Consider the following 10,291-nt stretch of genomic DNA (forward strand, 5'->3'; position numbering starts at 1 on the left):
TCAGAGAAGCCGTGGAGGAGATTATGGCCAACCCTCGCAGCCAGGGGCTTCCCTAGGTCCGTGGACCCCCAGGGACGGGAGTCCACAGCTCAGGGGCCTTGCATAGGAGAGAACTGCCCCTCCATCTTCATGCACCTCTGCGGCTCTTCAGCACCTCCTTCAGCCAGGAACGTGGGCAGCAGGATGCTGCTGGCTTGGGCAGAGCACAGACCCCAGCCGTTATCTTGTCCCCTTGCGGGGTTACGGGTCTCTTGGTGTTTACACGCATTGCTGCTCCAGTTCATGGGGGTGATTAGACCTGCTGCCAGAAGAATGCTGGTGCATAACCAACTGGTGTCTTTAGAGATTTTTCAAGTGCCTTTCAGTTCTGAATGGGTTTCTCTATACTCCTGTGTCACTGACGTCACCCACTTATGAGGAGACCGTAGGCTCAGCAGACTGCCAGGGAAGTCTCTGGTTCACAAGAGCTTAGGAGCCCCTGCCTTCAATGAAGAGAGTGGGGGGCTGTTCCAGACCAGGGTAGCATGCAAGCAGAGGTGCGGCGGGAGGGGTGCTGTGGCCTGGGGAAGGGATTCTGAGTGCAGAGCCTGGCTTGGCGGGGTGTCTCTTCCGCCCAACCGGCCCCAGCAGCACCTGGGAGCACTACACAAGCTGCCCATCAGCTCTTGGCCTGGAGATAATGGTAGTTCACCCAACAGGGGCAGCGCCCATGGCACTGGGGAAGGTGGCAGAAGAGCAGAGAGACAGATGAGGGGCCCTCTAGTCCCCAGGCCTCAGTGCCTTCCTCCCCAGTTAGAGCGCCCTCAGTGTGGCTCTGCTCACTTCCATGCCCTTCCCAGTGCCACTGAGGTGTCTCTTGGAGCAGGAGCTACCTGTCCCTGGAGGCATGTCGGAGGCAGTGGGTTGCTGCTCTCTGTGGCCCTCTCTGTGGAAAGTCCTGGGATGTGGGGAAGCAGTGGGCAGCAGTCCATAAGGCAGGCAGCTTCTGCCCTAGTGGTCGGAGGCAGGGAGACGCCAATGCCTCCCTTTTCAGAATGCTCTGGAGCCCAGGTGATGGTCTAAGCACGAATTACATGTGGTTAGGTCAAACTCTGTGGTTCTGAGGAGTCCTCATGCAGTGTAGACTCCTGGATTCCAAGCCTGATCATAGCTGCTCCTGGAGCCCCACCTGTGACCCCAAGAGTTTCCTTCTAATTGGCAGGTTGGCCACTGGCAGAGGCTGTGACCATTTTGACAGATAGGCAGGACATTGCCACCTGGGGCAAGGCCATGAAGGAATTACCAGGCCTCTGCAGCCTGGCTCACTTCTTCCCGCCCCACTTCAGAACAGCCTCTGCATCCTGCCCAGAGGGTCCCATACCCTCCCAGGCCCACCAGTGACTTCCCCACCTAGATCCTCACCACCTTTGGCCCTGCCATTTAGCCTGGGTGCTCCCACAAAGCTGGGCTCTAGGGTGAGACCATGAACAAGACGCACTCTCCTTATAGAGCTCACTGAGTCCCCAGAGCTGGCTTTTATGGGGGGAGAAGTGAGAGCGGGGAGTATTCAGAATCTTCTGGTGCCTTATACTAGTGTTTTGTACTTGACACCTCCTAGGTTCCATGTCTTCCCTGACATCCCTGCCTACCCCCTCCCCAGTGTGCATGCCCACATGTGCGCACGCACACACGCACACACACACCACACGGTTCTCCCTGTGCACTTACACAAACTCACACAGACACCGCACATTCACATGCACATTTCCACTTATACATCTCTACACACCACATACACATCACACTAATACCCATACCGAAACAAACCCACAGCATCACGAATTCACATGCTGTATGCTTATTCTCTTGGAAGTCTCTCTTTCCGACATGACTGTGTGGCCCTGGCTCCCAGCACCCTGCTGTGGACTTGCAGGACCCTTCTGAGCAGAGGGTCATTTGTTTCAAGGGCAGGTCCAAACTGGGGGACCAGGTGGGGGCAACCAAACTCAGGCAGTGGGACAGAAACCTGCCTAAGGCTTGCCTCACAGGGCCTAGAGCATTTTCTGCACTGGGTTAGGTCCCTTACAGTCAGCATGACCCACACTCAGCCCCTAGTGACCCATGAACCTGGTGACCTCAGCCGTTGCCTGAGATGCCTGTCAGGGCCCAAACCTATGACAGGCCCTAGGGGCAAGGGAGAAAGGAGTTTGGTATAGCCCCTGCCCTCCAGGGCACAGTTAGTGGGACAGACAAGAGAACACGGCCCTGGGTCAGGATTAGAAGAGGTGAGATGGTGGAGACAGTGTGGGGCAGGAAGGATGGGGCCAGGGGCTCATCCTGTGTCTCCTCCCTCTCTAGCTCTTCCGACGTGTGGCATCAGCTCTGCCTGGAATGGAGAATGTCCAGGAGAAAAGCAAAGAAGGGAGTATCCTTTTTCCTTTGATAAGTGAGTGAAAGATGTGCTAGAGAAGCCATTTATCCATTGACGTATTCACTTAGTACTTCAGAACAGTGAGCGAGCCCTTGCCTGGTCTCCAGCCCATCTTTCTCTGCTGAGAGGTATGGTGTGGGCCCGCCTCTGGACCGGGACAAGGCTGAACTCCAAGGGCTTTAAGACCTCATCCAGTTCAAACAGTCTAAGCTTCTACTTCCAAAACAATGCTGGGGCTGGGGTGGTGGGGGGGCGGTGCAGGGCTGTGGACCAGATGGATGTGAATGTCTTTGCAGGGTGGGGAGTGAGAAATAGTAACTGCCCAGGTTCGCAGTGAGCATCACTTTGTATTCCATGGGTACCAGTAGACTCTCCACTGTGTGGAAGGATTCTATACACCCAGAACATGGTTTAGCCTAGTCTGCATGAGACCTTCTCCCCAGCAGAAACCCCCTTCCTGTGTCCTGCCTACTTCCTCAACCCGGCCCTGCACAGCCCTGGAATGCCCACTACCCTGTGGGACAGGGTCTGCACGCCACTCGCACAGCCCACCCCCAAACCTCAGACCAGACCCCGAAGCAGAAATGGAGGTTCAGAGAGGTAGTCCGATGGGCCCAGTGGAAGGAAGTAGGAAGGCAGGCAGTTTATTCTCTGCCATGTTGCCAAAAAAAATGTTCATGTATATATACATGAGGTAAAAATGTTATGTAGGTGTAGGGAAAATAAAAATAGGGAAAGTCAGAGAAAGTCATATTCAAAATATATGTCTTGGCCAGAGAGTGGCAAGGAGAGAAAAGGGGGTCTTTAGGAGAAGTGTGGCTCTTTATAGTACATAGGCCTGAAACAGGGGCCACGTAAACATCCCTAGGATGGCCACAGCAGGTCCCACAGCAGCACTTCCTACACTTCCACCCTGTCGGCTGCCCTGGGGGTTCCTTCAGCAAGCCCGCTGCCCTGTCAGCCTGCTGAGGGCGCGGGGGCTACCTGGCTCTGCATTTTGAAGCCATTCTTTGGGTGGTTCTGATGGGTGCTCCTCCCGCCCACAGTCTCAGGGCACCAGTGGGATGGGCTGGAGGCCTTTCCTGGGGCTGTACCTTCCCCCAACAGCATCCTCAGAGTCTAAGTGACACTCTGACTAGAGCTCGAGGGGTTAGTGTGTCTGCGACTGGCTAGGCCAAGGCCCACCTCGCCCTGGGCTGAGATGTGGGATTCATACCTGACCAGCAGGCTGTCCACTTCAGTGCACTTGAAGATGGAAGGGGTTGCTGACAAGGCTGAGGCACTGGTTACCAAGAAGGCTTCTGAGGAAGGGCCCGTGGTGCTGGTGTTTGTGCAGTCATCCCACAGCCCAAGACCAGCTTTGCTTCAGGAGGATGAGGGGGAGGGCTTGTGGGAAGAAGAGGGGTGGAGGCTGGTGACACTGCATCCTTCCTCCCCAGGCCCAGCAAAGACAGGAGTCCTTAGGTATTTTGTGGAAGGACGGAGGATCTGCACAGGGCAGCTGAGGGGTGCCCAGGGACAGGAGCCAGGTGGCAGCTTCTCATCAGTCATCTTCCTTAGCGCAGCCTCCCGCAGTGATTGACATCAAGCTGGACAAACCCCAGGAGCCCCCAGCCAGTGAGGGCGGCTGCTCCTGCTAATGCAGCCTGACCTGCCGGCTTCCTTTGACACTACTCGCTTGTTGTGTTGCTTCCTATTGGTTAGCTTCCTAAGGGGGGTGGGAAATGAGCTTATCAAGATGGGAGGATTTTTCTTTTCTCTCTGTCTCTAGGAGTAGGGTGGGGTGGGGAGGGAGGCTGGGCATCAGGGATCACGTCACTCTTAACAGCTGTTACTTAAACAACTATTTTTTGGTTTGGTTGTAATATATTGTACTTTATTAAGATTGCCAAAAACTGTTAAAATTTAAAAAAAAATTTAAATCATGTGTATACAACTTTTTGCCAGATAAAAATGTAGTCATTTTTATTTAAAAGATGTGCTTTTTGTTTTTGTATATTTGTAAACTTACAGAGAACCTTTTCCACACACCTCCTCCTTCCTGCCCTCTTTGAATGGTCATCACCTCTGCCCTCCTTCCACCCTAGCCCGATAAATTACAATTAATGGGGCAACTTAATTAGGCTCCAGTCCCAAGCCCCACCCACCAAACAGGCCCTACCTGGTTAAATCAAACAGTGAACAAAATAGCCTCTGAAGAGGCAACTTTTAACTCTGTCCTCCTCCTGTGGCCAGAGTGGGACATCAGCCATGGCCCTGAGCTGAAATTAAGGCCTTGTGGATGGCAGGGAGCCCAGCCAGAGGCCTCACTGGAATTACTCCTGCCTCCCCCCATCCCTTCCCTGATAAGCCTTGAAGGCATGGAGGGCAGTTGCCTTGCATCCTGTGCCCTCTGTGGCCCACTCAGTGACTGGCAGAGCAAAAGGTCATCGGAAGGAAGGATGGGGTGCTGTTGGCAACTGTGGGCTTGTACAGGTCTATCTGTGGTTCATAGCCTTGGGGCACCATGTGTGTTTCTGAAAATGTTCTAACCAACCTTCCCAGTAGTCAGCACCCGTGTCTGGGTTGAGTCTAAGGAAACAGCAAAGAGAAATTCAGTGTGTATTGCCCTGAAGCCCTCGGCCTTGCACGCCAGGGAAGCTTGAGCCTATATCGCATGGTGTATGTCTGTGACTGGGGAAGGGGGTGTGGATTCCGGTACCACGACCTTGAAGATGCATGTTCAGATTCTTGGTTGCTAATACCATTGAGCACTGTTCTGGAAAAGCTGACTTGCCCCACTGGCATCAAGCAGTTGTAGTCATTGTGCATGTACCTGAGGATATTGCAGCCGCGCTCTGGTTGCCTGAGGGTGCTGCTGATGTGGGGTTTCCAGAAGGCTGCCCAGAGAGCCATCCTTGCCATTTTGACTCATTTCTGAGAAGGGCTTAGTCCTGAGGGCCTATAAAATCTCTGAAGAGAATTCTAAGGGAATGCAACCCATTTGGCCAGCATTCCAAATAGATCCAGGTTTACTGAACCTGACCCTGCGTAGAGCCAGGCCATAGGAAGCAACTCTGGCTGAAGCCCATAAACCCTGCCCTCCCAAGCTGGCATGGCCTCTGCCTCCAGGCTGCTGTTGGGCATGTCCTAGGTGAGCTAAACGACCATCTGGGAGTGGGAGGGGGGAATTCCTCCACAAAACAGGACTCTAACAAGTTATTGCAGTGAATTTTGGAACTTCTCAGAAACTAATCCAAAATGGCAGCCAATAAGTGGACAGGACTCACTGGTATTTGTCCAGTGGGCCTGTCACACACTCTCAGCTTAAGGAGATTGTGTATGTCGGAGCTGATCTTTAGAGAGGAATTTATCTTCAGGTGAAGAAGAGAAGTAGGATTCTCACTGAGCTCCTCTTCCAGAAGGCAAAGACTGATGTACGAACGTAATTCCAGTGTCATGTGTTTAGTTTTTATATGTGTGTACATAATTATATATAGAGATAGACTTGTGTATACACCTTCCACACACACATTCTCACAGAGATACATGTGCTCAGTGTATATTCTTGTTTTTCCTGCTCTCAAGTTGGAACTTGCATTGTGATAACAGTTTTGGAAATTCAAAAGTACTGCAACGTGTTGAAATAAGAAATATTTACTATTGTCAAAAAACTTGTGATTGTCTTGCCATCAATAAACTAATGCATATAGATGTGTTCAACTACAGGCAAAAATAGCCATGGGAATATGTGCACCATTTTTCTCTATACTTATATGCATAGGTGTGCATGCCCCTGTGGGCCAGTACCCCCAACCACGGCACCCCCGCAAGTGGTGCTTGTTGAAAGAGTGCTTACTTACCTTGTGAGAATTTATAAGAGTCCACAATATAGCATCCGGCCTGGTCGGCAGTGAGGGCCATTGCTTTTGGCCTCTGGGACAGTCCCATTTGCTGGGATCTGCATTGGGTCCCAGTAAATGAATGAATGGTGGATTTTAGTTTTCTTGGTACTAAAGAGTAGCTTTTCTGAAACATTCCTGTAAAAACAAAGCAGAAACTCAGTTCCCTTCTCATGTGCACACATAGTTAAGGCACCACGAACATTTTTCTACCATCATAGCCTGGGAACAGTAAGAGATGCAGTAGATAGATGTCACATGGCTTGACGTGGCCTTGGTGAGCCCTGCCTTCCTAGCATATACACAAGGTCCTCTCTTGAGTCCAGGCTCTCCCCAGCCCTGTGGGCTTCAGGCAAGGGCAGTTGTCTCTCTTGCCATCCTATCTTAGTGGTGCCATGCCATTCCGGGACCCTCCTTCTCTCAGGCCTAATTTCCACCCCTCCCTTCCTGGGCTGTTGAGGCAGCCAGATCTCTTGCATAGAAGTGGGCTGGTTCCCTGGCTCTCATTTTGAGCAGGTACCATCACTGTTCTCTTGCTTGTAGGTAGTATCTTGACTTGGAGTTAAGGTCCAGTAATAAAATGGTCAGGTTCCCTTGAAGAAAAGGGGATGAAACTGCCTCCACATCCCCAGCAAGTGGTACAGCCCTGCCAAATCCAGATGGGCTAGCCTGAGGCAAAGCCGTCGTTCAGTCCCTCTTCCTAAGGACTAGCCCTCACCTGGGAGATGGCCAGAGTCCTCCTCTTCAGGCTTTTTTTTTCCCTTGGAGTGGGGGCAGTCTCAAAAGTTGTCAGTTAAGCTCCTATTTCCACAGGTATTTGAAAAAGAGTGTAAGATGCAAGAAGCAGATAGCGTATTTATAAGTGCACACACATGCCAGAAGAAAGGTGTGATGGCAGCAGCTTAAGTGTGAGAACTGCCGCGTGGAGGCCACGGTTAGCAAGCTGGGCGGTTAGGAGCAAGTCCCTCTTGGTCAGAGGCCTCTCTGCCATCATTGTCCCCGCTCTCCTGTCAACATCCTCAAACATTCTGGAACACTCCTTGGTCTGCGGAGCAATGGCCAGGTCAGTTCGAGAATCTCAGGCAACAGAAACAAGAATGAAAATGGCAGTTAAATGTACAGACCTCTTTTGAGTGCAACGTCTTTGGCCTCCTGATGGCAAGCCGGTGCTGGGAGCGCCTGCCCTCAAGTATCAGGTGTGACACCAGGCACCGCTGGCTTCGGTGTCCTGCAGGCAGAGCAGCCTCATTCCTTCACATGGCAGAAGGCAGGTGAGGATGTTAGGATGTGAGAACAGGTAGCCAAGGGTTAAGTCCCATCCTAGCCACGTGAGGGGCAGCAACAGGTTTTGGTGCAGCAACCAAGCAGGGCCATATGCTAATTTCCAAACTACCTCTCCCCCGATCACGTGAGGCATCACCACCTCGCTATAGCAGCATGACACGGAGCTCTTGCAACCCTTCCTGTCTCACAGGCAGGAAGACCAAGGCAGAGATGGGCCACTTGCTTTTGGTCATCCAGCAAGCCAGAAGCCATCAGAGCCAAGGTGTTTCTGTTCTCTATCTATCATCAACCTGTGTGTGCAGATGTGATGGTGCACTTACACGTAAAGGGCTGCCGGGCACGGGTGCTCCTCAGACCACCTCTACTCTGGTTAGGACTCTGGCCAGCATAGCTGAGTGAGCTGGGAAAGAATGCATGTCCATTTCACACTCCTGATTGCCAAGAAGGGCCAGTCCCCAAGTCCACTCTGATTGTCATGGGCACCCAAACACCAGGGCACCCTCTGAGTTTTTGTTTGAAATGAACTATCTAGGTGTTCCGAAACCTTGGGCTCTCACGTGTAAACTCTCTGGCGCCAGACCCCTGCGTGGGTGACATTCCCCGGAGGGCATGGCTCATCCTTGCAGTGGGGTTGGGAAGCTTCCTTCCAGCAGGAAGCTTCCAGATGCGGAAGGCCAGCCTGCATCGTGTGGTGTGTCAACTTGTCCTCTCACTTTCCCTCACCCATCCCTGGAAAGCGATTGGCCATGAGGAGCACAGAGGGTGGCATTTCCATCTTTTACTGGCTCAGCAGACATAAATGGCCACACTGACTTTACATAAAACTGTGTAAAATGTGGAAGACTCAGCATGTTGATCAAACAATAAACTGTCCTGATTCTCAACACAAAACCTCTTGTCCAGTGTTTCTAAGTGGTGCAGTCATATATGGGGGGCTAGTTGGGGAGGGGGGCACTGTGCCAAACCAGATTTCTTCACATGCTTGCTCCACAAACCCTGGTCTCCCGTCTGGGGGTCTACCACCCAATGCCCTTTGCTTCTTCCTCTTCTTCACCTGGGCCCTTCACATCCTCAGACACACTAATGAGGCGAAAGCCTCACTCATTTCCATCATCTCCACTGTCTGAAGGCTAATGGAAAGGGAAGCCCCAGGCTGAACTGAGACTCAGGGCTGTGTAATAACTTCTTTAATCCCTGGTCCCCACTTGCCACGGCTGGGGGTTTTGAAGGGTGGGGGCAGGGACTGAATCTTTCTCCCTTCTGGTGATGTCCAGAAAGCCATTAAGGTGAGCCTAATCATCCATCCTGGTGTGATACCAAGCAGCCACATACCCCCTCCTGCTTTTCCCCACACTGATTAGAGAACATCCCTGAGAGGCCCCTTCAGGTATCAGTCATTTCCAGGCTAAAAGATGCCCTGAAATCCTCAACAACTGTGAGACCAATCCAGAGAGGACACAAAGGCCAAGATCAGGCCCAGAACTGCTCTGGCCTGAGAATGCTGGGAATCCTGGAGCTATGGAGTAAGCTAAGTTCACCAGGTCTCATTTTTTTGAGTTCAACCTCACTACGTATTTTTCCCTTTTGAAGGTTCTAAAGTTTCTGGAACACCCTCCTATCTGCCATCTCAGAGAAGCCACCTCTAAATTAGGAGAGACAGGAAATGGATGCTCTGTCCGCTAATCCTCACTTCTCTGGCTGCCAGATGTAAAATGAGGTAGAGGGGTCCAGGGGATAGCAAGGGGGAGAGGCTTGACAGCCGAAGTGCACACGCTTGTACAAACCAGACTGAAGCCAGAGGCAAGCTCTTCCAAGCCCGCAACCATTTCCCAGGATTACTGTGTTCAGGATAACAGGACTTGAGATAGCAAGGGGAGGAAAAATGTAGGACACAGCATCAACATAACCGTCCAGCAGCCCCGGCCCTTGCCAGAAGAACGGAGCACCCTGACATTCCCCACACAAATATGAAGATGACAGAGGGTTGGTGATGACCTGTCCGAAGGATGCTGCTCGAGGTGGCTTTCCTTATCACTGTAGCTGCATTGTGTCCAGTGAGCAAGAGTGGAGAAAGCAGCTTTGATAATCCTATGCTTAACTGTATTTAGAAATACCAAAGTACACCAATACACACATATACCCAAAATACCACAAACACACACACATTTCAGTTGAAACACAATAATCTCAAGTCAATGCCTCACACCTAAGAGGACCCCAGGGGGACACGAATCCCAGGAGGTGCTGAGACAGAAGCCATGGGAAAAAGTAAGTGTCACTCCCTACTAAGAACTGCTGTTGCTGACTCGGACTCCAGCAAACGGGCAGGTTACTGGCAGTGGCGGGGCTACCAAGGCCCCAGACCCCTCGGAAAAGGGCTTGAAAAAAGAGCTGGAATAAACAGTAAGGCCAACAGTACCCCGGCCCCTCAGTCTGCACGTGTTCCACACCCCATGGAAGACCCCATTCCAGAAGCAATGGTGTGCCCACGGCATATTCATCACAGCCACCCCCCACACACACACACATAATGGCACCTCCCCTGCATCCTGCACCTCTCCCTTAGCAAGGAATGGGGTTATTTGTATCAGGTGGCAGCTGGCCTGTGAGCAGGTGTCAGGGCCCATACACATCCAGTGGCTCAGACACTGTTGTGTTCCCAAGAAAGAGCTGTTTCAAGCCACAGTGGTCTCATCTTTGACCCATAGCTGTGCCG

At 51.9% G+C, this 10,291-nt stretch overlaps 1 protein-coding gene across 1 annotated transcript in view; it reads left to right on the plus strand.

Moving 5' to 3' along the window:
- The window catches only part of RAB6B (RAB6B, member RAS oncogene family), a 59,405-nt gene extending 50,939 nt beyond the window's left edge, over window positions 1-8,466 (plus strand). The window contains exons 7-8 of the mRNA XM_082718992.1: window positions 2,338-2,404; window positions 3,986-8,466. Of these exons, the coding sequence (XP_082575118.1) occupies window positions 2,338-2,404; window positions 3,986-4,050 (132 nt within the window). The 3' untranslated portion in view covers window positions 4,051-8,466. The remainder of the gene's footprint in view (window positions 1-2,337; window positions 2,405-3,985) is intronic.
- The last annotated feature ends 1,825 nt before the right edge of the window (window positions 8,467-10,291 follow it).

The sequence above is a fragment of the Mustela nivalis genome, assembly GCF_964662115.1.
Source record: "Mustela nivalis genome assembly, chromosome: 1".
Taxonomy (NCBI): Eukaryota; Metazoa; Chordata; class Mammalia; order Carnivora; family Mustelidae; genus Mustela; species Mustela nivalis.